Below are 23,238 nucleotides of genomic sequence, written 5' to 3'. Positions count from 1 at the left end.
ATTAACTGGACCATTCCCCACCGCAGTCCCTATCCCACCTATAAGGTATCCAACATAATCTCTAACTTCTACTACTACTACTTCAAGCCTGGCTGGGTCACCAATGGTGTGCAGCTGCCGGGCAGGCTGGACTGTTGGAGACCGGAGTTCCCCTATCTAATTCCTATATCACACAATCAAAAGTGCCCTGCTACAATACCACACCTAATCAAAGGTCATGGTCACGAGGACAGAGGCCGATGCCTCAGCATAGGGCCTAAATGAGGTGAGGGCGAGCCGAAGAGTGAAAGGTACGGCGCGTCCCAGCAACACTATGATGGGTGCCACCAATCGATCTATGACAATAGCCCCGGGCTGAAACCGTGAACACTGTACTACCCGTAGAGACTAAGCAACATGGCCTTTGCCCGGTGGACCTGTTTAGGCAGCTATAGAGGAGGTTAACTCTGGGTCATCCCCTCGGCTGTCACCTACCTAGTCGGACATTGGACATAGCTTTTCTCGTCTCTCCGTTATGTTTCCTGCCCTCAGCAGCCAGCATTTTTTTTGCCTGTGTTTTCTTATGCTCTTGTAACGAATGTAATTTGTAACTTGTAACTTAATGTTCCTCATGTAAAGCGCTCTGATACCTGCGGGTCTAGCCAGCGCTATACAAAACTTTTCAAATAAAAATAAAATAAATAAATATATGGGTTTGGTCCTCAATTTCCCTGGTGAGTATAGGGAGGAGTGCACTGATCTTTCAAATCAAATGTAACCGGTAGACGAGGATTGAGGCTATACTATTAATTCAAAGAGTACAGGATAGAGAGGAGTCAAAATATATTTCAAGAATTCTTGCACAAGAACTTTGGCAGGAGAAGACCCTAGTGTGGGAGGCCACCACAAAGGAAAGGAAAGTGAGCCTGGCCCCTTCCTGATTAAAACTTCTATCTATCACTTTTAATCTTGAAGCAGTTTCCATTTCTCCAATCTGCAACAGACTGTGACTGAGATTACTTTGGGTGAAGGACAGGTTGTTACTTAAAAAGACAATTATTTGTGTGTCATCAATTTATAGCATAGCTGCAAAGCTAAATGATAGAGTAAGCGCCAAAACAGGGTTAACAAACATATTTCAAATGGTAAGGCTTAGGGATGAGCTCTGGGATACTCTGCAGGTAATAGAGAGAAAGAATTAGGGAAAGGAGTATGGTGAACAGACTGAGAACCATTGGTAAGAAAAGAGTGAAGCTAGAGTGATTAGCATTTTAATATTGTAACTAGGGGATCCTAATAAAAGTAGCCTTCACCTACACAGAAGCCAACTTAATTTTGACTGCTGATGTTCAGAAGCTTTTATCAAAGAAGACAATTAAAGGATGAGACCTAATGAGACTGCAGGGAAAGGGCTAGCTTCATCACTAAACAGTGAAAAGCTCTGCTGCTGGCCAATTATTAATGGACTCTTGAAAATGAGAGTCAAGTATGTTTTGTGGCTTGCAGTCAATGTTGGGAGGCCACGTCTGTTTCTCGAAAAATGTTTTCTCACTTCCTATTTAAGTTTCTTTAACTGTGGATGAAAGTGCCAGAAGGTGCCATTTTTATAATCTGCCTTGACAGCGCAGCTGTCGCCAGACAATTATGTAAGCTTCGCTAGAGAGGGGCGCTGGCTCCGCCCACATGTTGGGAGCAATGTTTTGATTGGGAAGAAGTTGTGTGCTTCCACAAAACATGTGGTTGCTCTCCACACCACAGCTGTGATCATTATAAGGCCATTAAAATCTCTCAGATAACTAGATATTTTATGGTGTTTTTTTCTGGCAGCAGCACAGATGGGTGGGAGCAGTTTCACCTACATGTAAGTTTAGCTCTGGCTTGATAGTTCAACTTTCACCTTACCTTTTTCCCTACACCAATTTTATTCTTACAGTTCTTTGCTTCCACATAAATACATATCCATTCCCATGTTAAGTAATTGTAATGCTTCACATTACCATGCAAAATGCCTTTAAAGCCAGACCTTTTGGCAGTGCCAATGCTTGCTGTACATTTGTATTGAAGGTACTTCCAATAATGGATTGGCTTAATTTGTAAAATATGAAGTCCAGGTGCTCAAATGTTTGTCGGTGGCCACACCCACTTCTGTCAGCTCCACCCACTTACTATATTGGCCTCACCCACATCCTCAACTGGTACTGCTAAATTTGAGCAAGGAAGCCTTCTGACTGATGCAAATAAGTGAATATAACATCTGCGCCTAGACAATTCACTTCATACAGTGTTATGACTGGTTTAAATATTAGAACCATAAAATGTGATAACTTGTTTTAAAGTGCTTGCTAACTGTGGACTTCGTCACTTTAAAGCACTGTACATAGTAAGTGTTATTATTCAGTGGATCTACTTTAGAAGGATGAATGACTAAGTATGATGCTTGCAGATTATACACACACATTTATGCACCCATCTTGACAGGTAGAGCATATGTCACTGAGCTATCGTCACACGGAAGGGTGTCAGTCACAGCTCAGGCATGTAACTTATGTTTCACTAGTTAAACACTGTGTCACACTGTGACATATACGTTCCGTGAACGTTACGCTGTAGGAAAGCGAGGAGGTGAAGGAGGTGTGCGTTTAGAAGGAAAACAAGCATTGGAAATGCAATAGGTCTCGCATTAGAAAAGTTGGAGCTATTGGTCTTGTAAATGACAAATATTTTATTTATTTGTTGGTTTTTAAAATAGCTAAATTGATAGCTTTGTCATTTACAACACCAATAGTTATAATTTTTGCGAATGTAACACCTATAGCATTTGGAATGCAACATGTTTTGTATTTACGTGACTTAGATGGCAGCTCTGGTCGTTAGGCCACATCTCTAGAGAGCAGGAGAGTGCAGCAGGGGAGAGAAGCACAGCAATGCAATAGGTCTCGCATTAGGAAAGTTTGAGCTATTGGTATTGTAAAGGACACATTTTTTATTTATGTGCTTGTTTTGAAAATAGCGAAATTAATAGCTTTGTTATTTACAATGCCAATAGTTTTATCTTTTGCAAATGTGACACCTATTGTAACACAATATGTGTTGTAGCACTGAGTGGTGTGAGGGTGAGGGGGTGTGAGGGTGAGGGGGTGAAGGGGTGTGAGGGTGAGGGTGTGTGAAGGTGAGGGTGTGAGAGGGTGTGTGAGGGTGTGAGAGGGTGTGAGAGGGTGTGTGAGGGTGTGAGAGGGTGTGTGAGGGTGTGAGAGGGTGTGAGAGGGTGTGTGAGGATGTGAGAGGGTGTGAGAGGGTGTGAGAGGGTGTGTGAGGGTGTGAGAGGGTGTGTGAGGGTGTGTGAGGGTGTGTGAGGGTGTGTGAGGGTGTGAGAGGGTGTGAGAGGGTGTGAGAGGGGGTGTGAGGGGGTGTGAGGGGGTGTGAGGGGGTGTGAGGGGGTGTGAGGGGGTGTGAGGGGGTGTGAGGGGGTGTGAGGGTTAGGGGGTGTGAGGGTAAGGGTGTGAGGGTGACTGAGGGTGTGTGAGGGTGAGGGGTGATAAGGGTGTGTGAGGGGTGGTGATGGTGAGAAAGTGCGGGGGTGAGGGTGGGTGAGGGTGTGTGAGGGTGAGGGTGTGTGAGGGTGAGGGTGTGAGGCTGAGTGAGGGTGAGAGGGTTGTGAGGGGGTGTGAGGGTGAGTGAGCGGGTGTGAGGGTGAGTGAGGGGGTGTGAGGATGAGGGGGTGAGGGTGTGTGAGGGTGTCTGAGGGTGGGTGAGGGTGTGTGAGGGTGAGGGGGATGAGGGTGAGGAGGTGTGAGGGTGAGGAGGTGTGAGGGTGAGGAGGTGTGAGGGTGAGGAGGTGTGAGGGTGAGGAGGTGTGAGGGTGAGGAGGTGTGAGGGTGAGGAGGTGTGAGGGTGATGGGGTGAGGGTGAGTGAGGGTAAGATGGTGTGAGGGTGAGATGGTGTGAGGGTGAGTGAGGGTGAGATGGGGTGAGGGGGTGTGTGAGCGTGAGGGGCTGTAGAAACAAAAAAGGCAGCCATCTGGAACCTTCCAGATGATGTAAGAGCTGCGCCGATAAAAATAGGGGTATATATTTCCCCTCTGACTCCTATTAAAACAGTTAGGCATAAATAAAGCCATTGTTTGCTTTGAAACTCGGGAATAACCTGTCTGACACGGGTCTGTTGAACGGTGCTGCTTTTGCAAGATAAGGGTGCATGGGTAGGAAGTGACTTGCCCAGAATCACAGTTTAGTGTAGAGGGAAGCCGATATTATAAGTGTTGTTATACTCCCATGTAATACACTATGCCGTTTTAGGAGCAGCGTGAAAGGGCACTCTATGAAAGGGAAACGAGAACCGCGCCCTCTGTGCACCAAGTAGCATTTTGGTGCGCACGTGGTTGCGTGAATCGGGCGGACAGTGCTTCGGTAACACACTCGCAAGAAAGCAAAAAATAGGGCGAAATCCTATTATTTTATGCGAGACATGGCGTCTAATATACATAAATTGTGTTTAATACATTGGTGGAGTCTGGCCACTCTTGTATAACCATGCTTTTATGGAGTGAAAGTTTAGAACAGTGCAGCCTGTGCAGCCTAAAAACAGCTTTTTTACGCAGCAAATGAACATTTTTCAGCAAGGGAGCAGCTAAACGCAAGCAAAACAAAGCGAAGTGAAGTGTCAAGCTGTTTTATTTGGGGTAGTAACCAATGTTGCGGCCAGCAGTGGTTCCAAAACATAATTTTAAGACAAGTCTTACACAAAAGCAAACTTAAAACGGTATGAACTAGCACTCACAAGACAATGCATAAACGATGCGATAGTAAGATGGATAAAAGGTGCACAACCTTTACTGAAAAGCAAATAGGCTTACACTTAATTATTTTTAGTAAATCAACAAGAAAATAAAGGAGACCAAACTACGACAGAAGGCAGAGAAGGGGAGGGGGGGGGAGGAGAAATGCGACACGGCGGGCAGGGGAGGGGGCGGAGCGGGGAGAGCGGCGATGAGGGTGTGAAGCAGCAGGGGCCTTTGAAGTGAAGCTAAGCTTCACTTCAAAGGTGTGGGAGGAGTGCGGATGAGGGTACAGATGGCGATTTGATGATGCGCACGCGCATTTTAGGTCAATGCGCTTGCGCATTGACCTAAAAGCGCACGGGCCCAGCACCAAATCGCCCAGTTGGGTAAAGTCTGTTTAAGTCGCTATAGTCGCGACTCGAAGTTGTTATTAGCTTATGATGCAAACCTCGAGCCTAGAGTCTGAATGTATCCAATGTATGCTGCTGAATGGGAGAGAGGCTGGGCGATTTGAGTTAGAAGTCGTTTGCATGTTTTTTGGGCTGCATGAGCGTGCTGGAGAGAAAGGGGAGAGGCGGCCAGGAGGGGGAGAGATGGCCCGGCGCCCGTCAAAGTGAAAGCTGTGGCAGTGAATAAATTAGGGGAGGAGAAATGCCTGAGGCACAGCGCATGCTGGGGATAGCCGAGGGAGAGAGCCTTGTCGCTTTCATGTGCACGCGCTTTTAATGTCAATGCGCTTGCGCATTGAGCTTGAATTTAACGGGCACTGCAAAGAATCGCCAGTTGGTTATAGTCTGTTTAAGCCCCTATAGTCTCGCAAGCTCAATGCGCATGCACATTGACAGGCGAGACCTAAAAAGCAGTCTCAGAGACAACTGTGTAGACAACAGGAGTTCCTAACAATAAATTGATACACAAAAAAGGAAATGTGTATGTGAGATAGTAGGAGAGGGAATGTCGAAAGATCAAACATTGAGGAAAATGACAAGGCGATTGTAAGCTAAGAAATGAGAAAAAAGTGATGACACCTTTGCTCAGTCCTTTCCCTTAAGTATGTTTCACTGAGTGTGAATAAAATCTAGAAAGGAGCATTCTATTTCCAAAATAAGAACCGTTCCTCTTCCTTTTCTCAATAATAAATACATTGTTCCATGACACTTCTACTAGCAGGAAAAGTATAGACTGTAAGAAAGCCACAGGACTTCATAGGGCTATATTTTTCTCATGTTCCATCAAGCACACAAAGCAATATCTGGATTTGCATAAGTAGTTGTTAATTGTCACAGAAAAGGGCCAACTTTGTCCCGCCCCCTTTTTTGAAACGGGTAAGGTGACCAGATAGTCAAAACTACATTCATCGACATGGAAAAGATTATTTAACGAGGCTTGCAAACCTAAGATCTGCATTTTTCTGGTAATAACACAGGGAAAGTTCATGCATATTTTACACATAGTCATCTGTGTAGCATAAACTGCATAGTGATAGAGTTGTTTGTCCCTCTGAGTTGTGTCAAGGCATTACAAGGGCGCAAGACCACTGTTCAAAAAGGACTCTTAAGCAGTGCATCCTGGGCCGGAAACAAAAACAATATACAACTTAAATGAAGCCAAACGGTGTCAGAACACCAGGACAATCTGGGCCATACGACTACAGGATCAGAAGGACTTGCAGGCAAAGGCAATCAGGTGATTCTATCCAGTGCTTAATTTGTAAAAGGAAGGAGTGAGGGTGCCCCCAGCTGTGCTAGAAAGGCCTCCAGTGTTGCTATTAATTGTCTACGCACTGAATACCAAGGCTGCATAGTCCGGAATTCATCTCGGGCTTCTTTAGTCTATTCCCAGACACTACTTGCCTCTTTAGCTCACGGTTTTTGGTACTCGCATTCTCCCTTGGTTACTTTTTACATATTTATTTTCCTTCAACTTCCGGTTTGTGTGTTTTCACCTTTCTTGCTCACACCAGGAGCTGATCTGTCATCAATATCTAATGAGGGAAAGCAAGTGCCTGGTTCAAATTAAGCATTATTTCACAGGAATATAACTCCCACCCCCCACCCTCAAACCCCACCTCCTACAACAGATCATGCACTGCCTTCAACTCCCAGAATACATTAACTTGCTAAACAAGAGAGATGACTGGAACAGGAATTGTGATTTCACTGAGCCATTCAGTCATATGTTGACACAAGCTTCCAGGTCACGTAAAAATGTGAAGGTTTGAATATTCTATATTCTTGATCAAGCTCTTCGAGACGACAGAATATGCCCCAAGAAAGTAACAGACTCGAGAATGTGCTCTAGTTAAACCAAGGGCACTGTTAGCACCGACTGCATGAAAAAGCAAAAGTACACTAAAACGTTGTAAACAAAAAACATGTAACACCAACACTAGAACTTCAAAAAGGTCTATCGTTATTATTTTTTCCTCCGTGGGCGACAGAAAATGGGTGACAGCGGAAGATGTATCCTGCAAATTCTGGGGACCCCACTGCAGCGTGTGGTTAAACAATAGAACTGCTTTACTGGGGACGTTCTTCTTTTCCGTTTCCATGCTGCCCACTTGCCCAGGGTCACTATGAATCCTGCTTGTAGCTTTGGCACACACACTCTGGCTACTTCAAATAAAATTGTCATTGTGTTGAAATGCTGGTGCCTCGTGACTCATGCGTGTGCGCCGGAGCGTAGAATTTAAAAAAAGCTTACGCACGCTGCCACAGCCTATCAGAACCAAATCTAGCCCAATCAGTGGCCCACCCACCGGTGACTCTGACTTCACCGAAGTCAATTTGGCTTGGATTTATTATCAGCACGTTCACCTGTCATTATAGTGCCCCGAGTTGAATGAAACGAGAAGTGAAGGAACCCACCCGGTGCGCCTTGACTCGTCATTCTAGTGTGCCACGAAGCCTTCCAATGGGTCAGGATGGACAGCTAATCTCTAGCGTTGGGCAGCGTTTAGTGGGGAAGATTAGAAGGATGTCGGCTGAATATAAAAACATTTTCTGTTACTACCTTTCTTCGGCTTCCAAACACCTACTATGCAACAGACTTGATCCAACATTAACTGTAAGTAAATACATCTCTTGTTGTGTTACATATATCTGTATAGCGCACTTCTACCAGGTGCAGGCCCTGAGGCGCTTTCAGAACCTCTGCTGCCATCCCTTAAGTTTGATGTGTTTCAATTTAAAGGGACGGGCGCGCTCCTCTTTACAGTTTTGGGAGGTAGGAGACTGCGTGTTTGGGCTGCGGGGATTTCTCAAGAACCAAGACACCTTAAACCCTTCAGGTGGAAATGTCGATTTTTACTGCGAATTGCACCACATCCGTCACACTTTTTCCATCTTTCTCTCCCTCCTTCTGCTCCCCATGTGCGTTGTCATTTTCTTTAAATGGGCCAAAGTCCGATGAGAGAAAATAAATGCGGTTGGGCCCCACCTGCAACCACCAGTTCAAATTGGGCACTGGGAAGAGTGGCGTATTTTCTGACCCTACCGGAGTAGGATAACCCATTATTACTCCCTTTCTGCCACCATGTTTCTACAGAACAAAAATAAAGCCCCCCGCACTCTGTGTATCAAACATTTGCTCGCCATAAACAGACTGCACTGCAGTTTTCTGTACTCGACTCCGACACTATTTCAGAGACACCAGAGGTCCGCGTTCCCAGAGGGCTTGAACCTTACCTGCTTTCTCAAATGCGCAACAATTCGGATAATCGCTCTCAGTGACAACCCCTCGCCCAATCAGAACCCGCAATTAGCTCACCAGCCTCACCTTCCTGCCCAATCTGAAGCCTCAGCCACACCGGCGCAGAAACCGCTGGTGTGCGTAGGAGCTCCACGCGCAGCCCCAGGTGCAAGGTATTCTTTCAAACAAGCTTGCATAGTGCTCCCACCGAAATGCACTCTGGGAAATGCAGTCCAGTTATAAAACATTGACACTCGGGTGTAGACCCGACCCTGAAGAATAAGTGCCGGTGCTAAGCATCGGCACAAATTAAGCACTTAAAGGTAAGATGAACAGCTGCTTCCACTTCTGGTGGCACCAACAGGGGGCACCTGATCTTCCCTAAAGCCAGTGATGATCGCCTGTGCCGCAGCAAAATGCCACTTCACCCAAGGGGGAAAATATACTCCGACGGGTCCTGAAAACCACAGGCGTTTAAAGTTAACCGGTGCTCATATGATTCACGGGGTTAAAAAAGAAGGGATAATGAAAAGAAGGGATAATGATGTCTGTTTGACTTCCCATCACGTGGGTGGAGTTTACCTTCGGCACCACCTCGTCACTCTGTGCGACATTATAAAAGTGGGAAGTGGGAAGTGGGAAGTGGGAATGGAATGTATTTTCGGAAAGCGATGAAGAACGAGCTGTCTGCAAGTCTCGTCCATGGGCTATACTTATTAAAGTCATTTATCAGATGCATCGCTGTGTGCAGGGGCAGGGAGGTAAGAAGTCGAGGGAAGTTGCTGGCCAGAGAAAGTTTGAATTTTACCACTCTGTGATAAACGCATACTATAACAGTCCAGAAGATGAAGGGGGGGGAGGGGGTTGTCATTTAAAAAACGTTGCTTCAAATTATATCATGTTGAATTAGTACTGCATGAGCATACCCTGAAAGAAAACTGCTGGAGTACTGATTCACATTATTTGTTTTTTAAAGTCTTTATTTCGAAGTTTTTCTTCATAAAAGACAACATATACACAATAACATCTCGGACATTAATAAATTAGATTCGAGAATTTAAAAAAACATTAAACCATTAGAAAGAACAATGTAAACTGATATTTCCGATAACAATGATAATATACATTAATTACATATCAGCAAACGAGAAATAAAGACAATTTTTAAATGGCTAAAAAAAGTATAATAATCAATTCATACCATATCATACTTAAATCGACTCAAATTGGTAACATTCGGCTTTCTCTAATCTCTTTTATTTGTCATCTTTCATGCGCCTGGCTCGAATGAGCCAGGCCCATCCAAGGTATTTTGCCATACCAATGGACAACCACTCAGCTGTATGTGATCTTAAAAGGTGTATGGCTTCTTCACACACCCGTACATTAGTTCGTCTGCATATTGGTTTAAGCCATTTCTGACGGGGTGCACAATAAGCAGAACATTCAAATAAGAAGTGGCCCAATGATTCCTTGTGCTCAGTACAGAAGGGACATTGCAAATTCATATTGTTTTGCATTATAAAATGAACGAGAAATGTGCATTTGGATGATAGGACGAGTGGGTAAAATGGATGCACTGATTCAAGCAGACAATAGTACGATTAATTCGGCATTCTGTAAAATGCCACCACTGCCGCAGGTTTGTCAATATAAGCTGGCGCTTACCAAAAATTGCAGATGGGCGCCCACAGCCTGCCCAACGAACCTATTTTATTATGTTGAAATCCAAGTAAACAGGTGAGATTTTCACCTAAAATAAAATCACATTTTGTATTAAATAATCACATATTCCATTTCTTGCTAGTATTTCGCACCTCCTAGACGTACATTGCACCACTGCCTCCAAGGGAAAGCTGGCCGATATGAAGTCCACTACCGGAGAGTAGGAGGAAGAGGGTGGCAAAACGCATTCGGCCCTCCTGTAATACCAAAGTGCCCCTGGAGCACCAAAGGGGGTTCAAACACCCGTTGCACCCGTGGGGCGCACTCTGTAATATGACCCCTGGTGTGTGACAGACTCTCGAGACTGAAATCTCACAGATAATTCATGTCTGCTGGGGAGGCTGAATGAGAGTGGTGGTGGCCTGGGTGAAGAGTTGAGGTCGACGGGCCCAGTGGACAGTGCTGTTTGCAGCCTGCCACCTACTGGTGGGCCTCCCCCTATTATACTTGAGTGTGTGGTACAGCTGGGGTGCTGCCAGCCAAGAGCTGGGTGATGCTGGTCGAATAGCCCGACTCCTTACTCGCCCGCAGTGGGATCACAGGACATGTATGGTGGTGGTCCTGCATTGTTCTCCAGGGCTGAATGGACTGGGCACTGTGGGCCAGTGAGGGTCTCTGTGGAGTCTGGACACCCGGAACACCCTGGACAGACATTTGAGAGATGTGCATCCACACGGTAGGGTTTGAAGGGGAGGGAGGTGTGTAGATATTGCCCCTCATTGAGATGGCCCCTCATTGTACACTGACTTACCCACTTGTGAGCCTGACTGCCAAACTGGTACATACCACATTAAAGTTGTACTAAACAAATCCTGAAATGCCGTCTTAAGTGAACCAAGGAGTCTGCCTATGCTTGTGAGGTAGCCTAGGAAGAAGAGATCTCAGAGGGAGAGATATTCAGCAGAACCTATCAGCTTGGAAGTTGAATATATGCTTACTGACGAATGAAGTGACTGAAAAACAACTGCCTTTCCACATTTTGGTACACTCCACATCTCTCTATTTAGAAGTGATGGGGAAAGTAAATCAGTGTCAATCCAAATTGGCCTTGGACAAAAACAAGTGGAGAGACGCTTTAAAATGGACACAGACCAACACAGCTGAAAGCTGCTGCAAAATAGCTACTGCTGCAATGGACATTAAAACATTTCTGCAAGACAAGACATGCAAAAAGCTTCTAGAAAGATGAAAGACACATTGTCTGACTTGGAGAAGGGATCACTTTAATGACCGCTTAGAAAACAAGCATTTGCAATAGGTCTCCCATTAGGTAAGTTTGAGCTATTGGTCTTGTAAATGACACATTTTTTATTTATGTGTTGGTTTTGAAAAAAACGAAATTAATAGCTTTGTCATTTACAATGTCAATACTTTTGCAAATGTGACACCTATAGCATTTGTAATGCAACATGTTTTGTATTTACGTGACTTAGATGTATTGATATTACAAATAACAATGGCATTTAATTTTTTTAAAATAATTAATACTTAAATAAGTTATTGTAATTTATAATGGCAATAGCTTAAACTTTTCTAAATAACTTTTGTGAAGATTATGTTCAGTGTATTTTATTGTGACGAAAATCTAAGAACATATGTCAAATATTAACATCTTTTTGTGACATTTGTAATACAGCTAGAAACATTGAGAGAACATATTTGAACCAGTTGTTGTTGAATGGTTGCACAGATTGATGCTGTGGCGGCGCTGAGTGATATTGTGGTGCCGCGAGTGATGCTGTGGCATTCAGTGATGCTGTGGTAGCGCATAGTGATGTTGTAGTGCCCCTGAGTGATGCTGTGGTGGTGCTGAGTGATGCTGTATGCTATGCTATGCTATGTTTTGCTATCCTATGCTTTGATTTTTTTTATGCTATGCTGCGTTTTGTTTTGCTATCCTATGTTTTGTTTGCTATCCTATGCTTTGTTTTGTTATGCTATGTTAGGTTTTGCTATCCTATGCTTTGTTTTGTTATGCTATGCTATGTTTTGTTGTGTTTTGTTTTGCTATGCTATGCTTTGTTTTACTATACTATGTTTTGTTATGCTATGCTTTGTTTTGTTATGCTATGCTAAGCTTTGTTTTGTTATCCTATGCTAAGTTGTGTTTTGTTATGCTATGTTTCGTTGTGTTTTGTTATACTATGCTATGTTTACTATGCTTTGCTATGCAATGTTTTGTTATGTATGCTATGTTTTGTTGTGTTTTGTTATGCTATGCTATGTTTTGTTTTGTTTTTCTATGTTTTGTTTTGCTATGTTTTGTTTTGCTATGTTTTGTTTTGCTATGTTTTGTTTTGCTATGTTTTGTTTTGGTATGCTTTGTTTTGGTATGCTTTGTTTTGGTATGCTTTGTTTTGTTTTGGTATGCTTTGTTTTGTTTTGGTATGCTTTGTTTTGTTTTGGTATGCTTTGTTTTGTTTTGGTATGCTGTGTTTTGTTTTGGTATGCTGTGTTTTGTTATGGTATGCTAGGTTTTGTTCTATGTTTTGTTGTGTTTTGTTGTTGAATGTTTTGTTTTGGTATGCTATGCTTTGTTTTGTTATGCTGTGTTTTGTTGTGTTTCGTTACGCTATGCTTTGTTGTCTTTTGCTATGCTATGTTTTGTTTTGCTATCCTATGTTTTGTTTTGCTATCCTATGTTTTGTTTTGCTATCCTTTGTTTTGTTTTGCTATCCTTTGTTTTGTTTTGCTATCCTTTGTTTTGTTTTGCTATCCTTTGTTTTGTTTTGCTATCCTATGTTTTGTTTTGCTATCCTATGTTTTGTTTTGCTATCCTATGTTTTGTTATGCTATGCTATGTTTTGTTATGCTATGCTGGTGAGGGTGAGTGAGTGAGTGAGGGTGTGTGAGGGTGAGGGTGTGTGAGTTGTGAGGGGGTGTGAGGTTGAGAGGGTGTGTGAGGGGATGTGAGGGTGAGGGGGTGTGAGGGTGAGGGGGTGTGAGGGTATGGCCGTGTTTGAGGGTGGGGTTGTGGGGGTGTGAGGGTGTGAGGGTGACGAGGGTGAGGGTGTGTGAGGGGGTGAGGGTGTGGGGGGTGTGAGGGTGAGGGGGTGTGAGGGTGAAGGGGTGTGATGGTATGGTGGTGTGAGGGTGTGTGATGGTGTGTGAGGGGGTAAGGGTGTGTGAGGGGGTGAGGGTGACTGGGGTGAGGGTGACTGGGGTGAGGGTGACGAGGGGGTGAGGGTGTGTGAGGGGGTGAGGGTGTGTGAGAGGGTGTGGGGTTGTGAGGGTGTGGGGTTGTGAGGGTGTGGGGTTGTGAGGGTGTGGGGTTGTGAGGGTGTGAGGGTGTGAGGGTGAGGGTGTGTGTGAGGGTGAAGGGGTTTGAGGGTGTGGGGTTGTGAGGGTGAGGGGTGTGAGGGTGAGGGTGCGAGGATGTGTCAGGGTGCGAGGGTGTGTGAGAGTGTGAGGGTGCGAGGGTGCGAGGGTGTGTGAGGGTGCGAGGGTGTGTGAGGGTGATAGGGTGTGTGAGGGTGATAGGGTGTGTGAGGGTGAGGGGGTGTGAGGGTGAGAGGGTGTGAGGGTGAGAGGGTGTGTGAGGGTGAGCAACAATGTATGGTGTGAAAGGTGCTTGTGAATTTCTGAAAGGTAAACACAAGGAAACAGAAACCTTGCACAAATACATATACATTGCGCCTATCACTATACTCTAACTATACACTCGTTTTTGGAGGATGAGAAGGGTTTATACTTGACTTTTGTAGAACTGAAAATTAAGGAGCACTGTAAACATCCTACTGATCCATGCTCTTAGCAGTATACATACAAGCTGGAAACCGAGTACCATGTACACAGAATTCATTAAACAGACCTCAAAAACTGATAACGGATATTTTAGAAACAGAAATAGCTCTCCATGAATGTGGGGAAACAAAAGGGGCGAAAATATTTGCCTGCAATTGAGACACTGTAATTTAAAATAAGTAGGGTGTATGAATATTGAGGTGGAGCAGTGTAAAAAAAAAATTTAAAAGGGTACAGAGTGCAGAGAAACAGTGGGTGGAGTTTGTATGGAAAAAAAAGACACCTGGGGCACGGTGGGAATGCTGAGGAAGGGTCCAGTCGTGCAGATGTGATGGTTGTGCTGCATAGGGAGTGAAAAGGGGTGCGGTGTGTAGAGCGAACGATGGGGAGCAGTGCACAGGCACCGGTTGAAGCTGAGCACAGGAAAGGCAGCGCTGGGAGGGGGGCTGGGCAACCATGCCAGCATTCCGATTCATGAGCAGATGGTCCTGTTTATGACCTGCGGAGCGCATGAAGTGGCTGCTGGCAAATGGAATCAAAGCGGCCGTGGTCTCTTTGATGGTCTTGTCTTGCTTTGTGGGAGGGCTAGGGGGAGCGAATTCCTGTGCACACGCCTAGCTCACATGAACTGTATGCGATCCGCAGTAGGTAGACTTTTGAAAGCAACTTACTAGAATCTCGCCGAAAACAATGCTTACGCATTGCTTCAGCGAGACCTAAAAACAAGCAGGAAGCATCAATGTTGCAGAGACGGGTGGTGGGATGAGCACATAGATACGTTTCATAGATACTTGTGCGTGTGCTCTGCCTCATTTAGCAGCTGTGAGCCTTTTAAACTATTAGAAGTGATGATATTTTATGACTTTCGCTCGAGAAGCAAAGTTAACAGTATGAGGCCACGTCCATTTCCATCCTACCAGACTGCCTGGTATCTGAGCAAGTGGCATGGTAAGTCTTATTCAAAGTAAAAAGAAAGTAAAACAAATGCTTACGCCATATACAGTGCTACACCCCACAAAGCTCAGGACATTATATAAACCGAAGAGACATGTGTTCACTAACCATTGAAATGTCAAAGCGTTTTTTGAAGAGCACACCGTGCAGAAAAACCTCAAAAATTACCCTAATTCAACTGAGACTGAATGGCCAGCTCCATCCTCAGATAGCGATGAAAATGACTGAATGCTCAACTCCAATGGAATGCTGTTAAGGACGACACCCACATTGGTGCTATTGACTTAATTGTCCATGCTTACTTTTTTTGGTGGGGGGTATTGAATGGCCACAGCTTGGAATTGTATATTGGGTAATTAAAGGACCACAATATATCCAGTAACTTTTAACGTCATAACTAAGTTACTCTGACAATGAGACCAGAGGGAAATGAGGGCACCAATGTATAACCCGCTTCCTCGATAATTGGCCTCTCTGCCTTTTTCGGTCACTCTACATAGAAGATCAACATATTTACATGACCCTCATCTGTAATTTCTAAATAAAAATGAGATTCAGGATGTTTGAGAGGGTATTTTCACTGGAATTTTGAGGTAAATGTGAGGGAGATGAAACGAGGGGAGTTATGTAGGATAGTTGTGGAAATGCATATTAATGTTTGATTTGTGCATCACATAACACAAAATACACATCATCCAACTTCTAAGCATAGAAAAAGAGAAATACATCACAAAGGCAAAGCAAAAGGCAATTGGTAATTTGAACTCAAGACTTTTATCAGAGACGTTATTGCAGACCATATTTAGGGATGTAGTAAGACAAGCAATGCCTTAATACTTTGAAATAAATATAACATGTGCATGGGGCATTCAATTATCACAACCAACTGCCCCAAGATACCCGCTTCCTCTACAGACATATAGTGGCACGCAACTTACAAGAAGACTGGCGGACCTTGCTCCGAAAAAAACAGTCTATTCCATATTACATAACGCCAAAGGCAGAAGCGAGGCAGAACCTACATGCAAAGAGGCGAACTCCGTTAAAGTGGGGGAACAGTTAACCATAACTGATTCCTGGAATTGGCTTCCCAACATACTTAACAATAAACGACCTAACTGACCGATCGGCCAAGAAAGAAATAAAGCATTACATAATAACATACATATTATTTCATGGAATATAGCGGGCGCAAAAAGACTGCTGGACGACGGTCTCACCTTGGACGACTGGGACAATGCCGACATAATTGCCCTGCAAGAGACATGGCTGCAGGAAGAAATTGCATTGGCGGGCTACATCCACTACACGGTGCCAGCTACAAAATGCAAAACTTACGGAAGAGCAATCGGAGGCCTAATGGTATATGTGTCTACTGCTCTTAAAATTAAGACAGAACAACTCCAATCGCCTGATCCAAGTTTACAGTTAATCAAATTGTCACGCCAAAAAAAGCATGGTCATAAAACGACAATATTGATTAATTACTACACCCAACCGAATCATCAGATAAAAAAGGCAAAATACAACTTATTATGCAAGGAAATACTAAAACTTCGGAGCTCTGAACCAACTTGGAACATCATTCTAACGGGAGATTTTAACTCCAATCTCATTTATACACCAGAGGAAGACGAGATATTGACCTCAGACAACATACATTGGAACGTCCCCCAGCAGGCAACAGGTGCAACAAAGAGCCGAAAGGACAGCCTAGCCACTCACTTAGTAACTGACCTAGAGTATCTAGGTATGCGAGTACTGAACGGCAGAACGGAGAAAGACAACCCACCAAAGAAAACGTTCTACGGTCCTTATAGTCAATCCACATTGGACTTTATGATAAGTCTTCCATTGATTCCTTCAGTACTCACTTTTTATATCGAATATACAACAATGAGCGATCACAGCATGCAACATCTGAAACTCAACTTTTTTTCTGACACATTGCAACCGGTGTATTCACTGGAAGGCCAAATACGATCAATCAACCAGAAACGAATACACTGGAACAGTTCGACTAAACTGAATTGGAGCTTAATAATAAAGGACGCTCTCCAAGAGGCAAACAGAGCTACAACAGATAAGATACAAGCCTGGTCTCTTTTTCTTGCGAAACTAAAGTTAATAATGAAACCAACAAAAGGTGCGGCAAAAACCAAGTACCCGACTAAGAAACTGCCCTGGGAACTAAATAACAAAGAAGGGCCTTACGGAGAAGCCAAAAAAATCTGCAATTAAAAGCGAACGACCCGAACTGCTTGAACACGTTTCTTGTCCGCAGAAAACTTTATAAAAAAGGGATCTGGGAGCTGAAAAAGAAGGCGAACGACGACTTTTGGATTAACTTACTGGCCAGCTCTAAGTTACAGGACTCGAATAAATTTTGGACCACAATAAATCAGCTGACAAGGCCACGAAATGTTCTGTCCTCAAATATTCAAGAAACCGTATGGTCAACTTTCCTGTCGACAAAACTTGAAGAAAATCGATGGAAAGCTCCAGAACAGACATTGGGACCTGCGGAACCACCTTTAAACAGCTGTGAAGAACATCACCACACTAACCGCACGACAACGGCACAAAGGACACATACGTGCACTGAAGCCACAGATGGCTGGTACACGGTTGACGAGATCATCACCATCATCAGAAAGGGAAAAAGAAATGGAGCGCCGGGCCCGAACGGCATCCCACAAATTGCCTTTAAGGACGCTCCAGACTTTTGGGCACAACATCTCGAAGAGCTTTTTACAGACGTTCAAAGTTATAACCGCATCCCAGAAAGCTGGAAAGGCTCTATCATCACCCCAATACACAAAGGAGGAGACAGCGCAAACCCTTTAAATTACCGCCTAATAACACTCCAGGACATCGAAGCTAAATACTTTGCCTCTCTCCTTTTAAAAGACCTTGTCAACTGGACAGATGATAAAGCTATAATTCCAATAAATCAAACCGGCTTTAGAGCCGGCATCGGAACTACGTCTAACATACTAACAATAACAATGATAGCGGAAAGATGCCAGCGTTCGAAGCAGGACCTGAACCTCTGTTTTATCGACCTGAAGACGGCCTTCGATAGCGTTGATCGCAAACTATTATGGGCGAAACTGAAAGCCTGGGCCATGCCAGAGAAAATACTGAGGGGGCTACTCCTATTTTACACAGATACTTGGACACAAATAAAGTTAGGGGATGGATCACATCTATCAAGAAAAGTATACACATCGATCGGTTTAAAACAGGGCTGCGTTTTAGCACCACAGCTTTTTAATCTATTTATATCAGACCTCTCGGGAAATTTAAACATCTATAATGCACACGCACCGAAACTTGGTAATTTTCATCTTACCCATTTGGCATACGCTGATGACATTGTTCTTATGAGCCTAACTAAAGTGGGCCTGTCCAGACTGCTGTCAGTAACATCACAATTTTTAACGGCAAATAACCTCACTCTGAATTTAGCTAAGACAAAAACTATGTCGATAACCAACCGTCGTACAGTGCAACTTAACATATCATTTGAGGGAAAACCACTTGAAAGAGTAACAAACTACAAATACCTAGGTTACTACCTCGATGACAAGCTCACTCTGAACGCCCCCAAAAAATATATGAAGCAGAGAGCCGGAGCTCTAATTTTTGCACTTAGCTCACTGGCAAAAAAGTTGCAAGGCCCTTCGCTGAAACCTCTACTAACCGTGATGGCAACCAAAGTACTTCCAACATTATCCTATGCAAGCATAGCCATGCAGGGAAAGGATGACATTACCTTAAACAGCCTTACTGCAAAAATCTACAAGAAGGTCTTGCAACTTCCACGCTCAGCTTCTCCTGCCCAGATGCGTTTTAGAATTTGGCCTGATGAACGAGACACTGGGAAGACTCTATACAAGCACTAGAGCATGGTATAGAATTAAATTGAATTCTACAAATAACACCTTGGACAGCTTGTTATGGCAGGAATTAGAAAATCAACAAAATTCTGCCGCAAACAAATATCTGACAGGCGCTCTGGAGCAAACATGCACGGTAACCTTGTGGGAAAAAAACCTACCATTCACGTCCTTTAAACAGGCTCTAAAAAAAGCAGCCAAATTTCACTCACTAATTACGGACAAAGCCATCTTCGCCGCCCGCTCCCACGCATGGACCGTGATTAACAGCTATAACAATCTCATCCCGGCTACCTACCTTGCATCAACATACTCCGTGTTTATAAAAAAAAGGCTGATGGCAGTGAGATTCTAAACTACCAACTCTGGCGGACGAACCTGCCTGGCAACGCCCAGAAGCTAACACCTGCCGACTATGCGGCATTACAAAAGAAGATATCATCCACATTACATGCCACTGCAAAACACTGACCCAGGAGCGAACCCTCTTTTTAAAGAACATTTTTAAGGCCAAACGCCTACGCACCTGTAGATCTGCCATTATTGGTGCCTTAGATTCAACAGACCCAATAATTAATTGCAAATTTATAAAATTCTTGATAGCCTTTGAAAAGCGGCTGAAAGCTCTTGATATCTTAAAATAAGATCTTCAGTATTATCAACTATTTTAACGACGAACACTCGGATAAAGCTCCTACCAGTATCATCCCAAATTTTGCATTTTAAACTGTACTATGTAGCAATTTTATTGATTTTATTGTAATGTTAAATTCTCTTCCATCTTCGTTTTGTTATGGTTTTAATTAACTAAACAATAAAGTTTATTATTATATAACATGTGTCCTGCCCTGGCAATCTGTGAAAGGCATTCAAGGCCTACATTATAGGCATTTATAACTTTAAACACAGAGGAATCCTAAAATTACCACACATTATCTTAGCACGACTGGAAAGAAAAATTTATTTTTATTTTAGAGAGAAAATACACTGTATCACACAATCCAACCACACGAGCAATAAAAAAACTAAATATTTCTGGAATTCAGAGAGGCAAAATATGATGAGAATACATTTCTGTACAAACATGCATCAGCTAGGCAATATTGCAAAGGAGACTGCCCTGGATATCCCCTACCCAGGAAGGTTTGAATGCCTAAGGCCGACAGAAGAGATACTAGAAATTGAGGATATAACTGATGAAAAATAAAACACAACACATAATTGAATTTAAGTCTTAACTGATTGACGTATGGACAAATACATGGAGAAACTCAATATTGTAGGGTTGGAGGCATGTTAGAGAAGTCCTAGTTCCATAGACAATATCTAGAAAGCTAATGGCCAGGGATTCTATTGGCTATTGCCGAGATGGGATGGATTCACAGTGGGCTTCTATAAGGAATGTAAAGATATGTTGGTTCCTTATAAGTTAATTATGTTTGAGGAGGCCCAAGCGAAAGGGTTGCTTGCACCATCTTATGTTGAACGATGATGATCATTTTACGATAATCATATCTTTACTGAACCCAAGCAAACTGGTCCACCTCTGCTCATCATATAGGGTGCTCTCAATCTTAAATAAAGACACACAAAAATGGGAGCCTGGCAAGATTGCCACTTAGACAGGTCTCTGGGGAGCTCCCGGCCAGGCACAATAATCCTGCAGTATCCTGCCGCATCTAACTTTTATATATAGCAGCCAGTAACGGCCCGTGGAGGTAGTTCTGTGGGGCGGTGAGGCAGGACAGGGGAGTGGCAGGGTGGGGGGGAAGCAAACACCAGAATATGGATGTATGGAGGTAAGTAAACATTAAAACTAATATAAAACTAATTTTGTTGCGCGCACTGCACAAAAAAGTCTTTAGATAGTTGACTTCTGGCACCAACACCACCCCACTACTCGAACATATTTCTGGTACACCCCTGCCACTCAGTCAACTTGCCTACTTTTGTGTACAGGTACCTGTGGCACTTAGAGGGGTGGGCGTACAATATCTAGCCAGGTATATATCGGATCATGCACAGCTTGTGCTTGCTTACTAAAAAAAGTATGGGCATGTCGACCCCTCAGATCCTGTCCATTTTGACCACTGATAATGAGGCATGTTAAAGAATTTTCCCTGGCCAATAGAAGATACTTAGTGATCCCAGTTTTGTTAGTCAACTTCAGCGTCACCATGAGGTGTGGAAGGGTTCCTATATCTATGAAACAAGACTGGCTCTGGAATGACAGCATGCCACTCTTCTCCCAGGAAGACCCCACCCACATGACGTCTAGGGTCCTCTCCAGACATATTTGAAAAAGTCACAGGATGAACAATGATGAGCATAAGACTTATAACAACGTAACCTAGGCTGATATTGCTAATGTTTTTATAAAGGGATGAGATTCCAGACAGCCTGATTCCTGGGTTGAATTGCTGAGATGTATCTGTTTTAACTGTGTATTGATGTGTGATGACCTCTGTTTTATTATGTATCACTTGAAACCCACATCTGTGCTGATGTAGCCAAAGGGTGTACTGATGACAAACCAAAGATGAGTAAAGCTGTATCAATATGAGGAGATGGACTATGCCAAACCCGTGTAGGAATGTTCTTTCTTGCTCTATTAAGAACAGTGTTCAATGTGCATTAAAAAAAATTTGGGAACTATGATGATGTGCGCAAAGAGGGCGGGATGAGTGAGCGTGGTGGTGGAGGCAAAGGCATGGCTAACAAATCCGAATATACTGTCACTTTTTTTGGTCTTTCGCCTTCAGGCATTTACATATAAAATAAGTCACAGATTAAATAAAAATAAATGCAAGTTAACTTAAACAGTGGGAAATGCACTATCATACGTTATGAAAGCTCTGTTAGTTCATGCATTGCAGAAATCTGGGTCTGTAACCAGAGAGCCACGGAACTGAATACTGGTTGGTGCAGTGGATAATAGTGACTAGCGTATGTTTAGTGCTATGAGGTCCCAATCTGTGACAAAAAGCACTTGGAATGAGTACGTCATTATATTAAACTTTCATTACACACAGTATAAGATGGGTCGATACAAAATGTGTAAAAAGGTTTAAGATAAAGTGCAAAATGCATATTTTAATAATGCCCAAACTGTACACAGTGACATTTTTTGTAACTGTCCGTTGAAAGCACACACATTTCAAAGCACATCTGGTAGCTCCCTTGCAATAAAACTGTCATCAGGAAGCTTCAAGTGATTACATCTATTAAAGCCAATAGCAGCTTCTAAAAACCGTTTACATTTTCAGATTAACCAGTTGTGAACATTTACATTTTGGTACATTACAGAAACGTGGCTCAGTGGTTAGAGGCGGCAGACCCGGAAGCTGAGATCGGCCGTGGACCAGGGTTCGATTCCCCGCCTCGGCGGGTCTCGGGCTCAAAACTTCCACGGACTCGATAATTCTCGCTCCGGTGCCTACTCAACTCACGGGGTCACACTCTTCGACTCTGGGCAAAAGCTTGCTTAATCTCCACTACGCCCCTCGCGGCGGGATGCCTGGCTTTCACCTTGTGGATACCCTGCCGGGGTATCTCACAGGGGAATACCAGGACGGGTTCCCTAAGCAAGCGCTTAGATACCGGGTCGGTGATTTGCGCTATATAAATACATGTACATTTACATTTACATAGCAGGCAGGCACCATGGCAAGAAGGTTTGTTTAGCTGTCTGCCCCTCCCTCGGTTTCAAAACACAGGAGACTCCTTGCCTTACACTTCTGCTGATGCATTTCAACTCTTGGAATTAATCATCCCGGGCAGGGCACAAGTCCTAAAAAGAGAAGTGGGGGGGGCGCTAATGTCACGTCAGAAAGTGACATCACGAAAGGTGGTTTGCACCATCAGACTCATTGCCTCCCCTTGCTCACCCCTTAGATGCCATTGCATCAGACAAGCCAGCGCATGAGCAGCGTTCTGAATGAGCTCCGATCTCGCCCCAGAGAGGCCAAAGAGTGAATGTGTGGCTCCAGTTATGGAGCTCCTGGTAAAAGAATTGGGGGGGACGCCGTCTACCCGCATGATACCCCGACTCGAGCCCTGATCCCGGGACGGTTCTCTTTTCTCAAAAAGTAGGGGAACAGTTTTACTTAAATCAGAAAAGAATGGGCACATTGTGCCCCTCTGATCCCGCCAACTATGACCACTGGTTAAGGAGAAAGTATTTTTATAAACTCCTGGTCGATCCAGACCACAAAGACGCAGGCCCCAGTTAGAGCCGGTCTTTGCCAGGATAGCACACTGGGCAGTAAGACATTTGACACCCTTGCTGCTCCCAGTAAATACAATGAGGCAGCCAGGAGCCCTAGTTGTGTTCACCAGTAAGTCCCTGGCTGAGTAATGACTGCCTCCTGAACACAACATTTTCATAATAGACGTGAATCACCCACAGCTTGGCTCCATCATGCTGGTTGTTGGCGTGTTTCATCAGGGGTGAGAGAGAAAAAGGA

At 43.9% G+C, this 23,238-nt stretch overlaps 1 protein-coding gene across 2 annotated transcripts in view; it reads left to right on the top strand.

Annotated features, from left to right (window-relative positions):
• Positions 1 to 7,510: 7,510 nt before the first annotated feature.
• The window catches only part of LOC144829313 (rho GTPase-activating protein 6-like), a 940,021-nt gene continuing 924,293 nt past the window's right edge, over positions 7,511 to 23,238 (top strand). The window contains exon 1 of one of the 2 annotated variants that reach the window (XM_078688348.1): positions 7,511 to 7,823. In XM_078688348.1, coding sequence (XP_078544474.1) covers positions 7,599 to 7,823 — 225 coding nt within the window. In that variant the 5' untranslated portion in view covers positions 7,511 to 7,598. Of the gene's footprint in view, positions 7,824 to 9,168; positions 9,209 to 23,238 lie in introns of those variants that run through there. The other variant, XM_078688349.1, reaches the window with a different exon arrangement.

Source organism: Lissotriton helveticus, chromosome 4_1 (genome assembly GCF_964261635.1).
Source record: "Lissotriton helveticus chromosome 4_1, aLisHel1.1, whole genome shotgun sequence".
NCBI classification, from domain to species: domain Eukaryota; kingdom Metazoa; phylum Chordata; class Amphibia; order Caudata; family Salamandridae; genus Lissotriton; species Lissotriton helveticus.
Note: the sequence above shows the minus strand (reverse complement) of the source record. Positions and strands in the feature narration are given on the sequence as shown.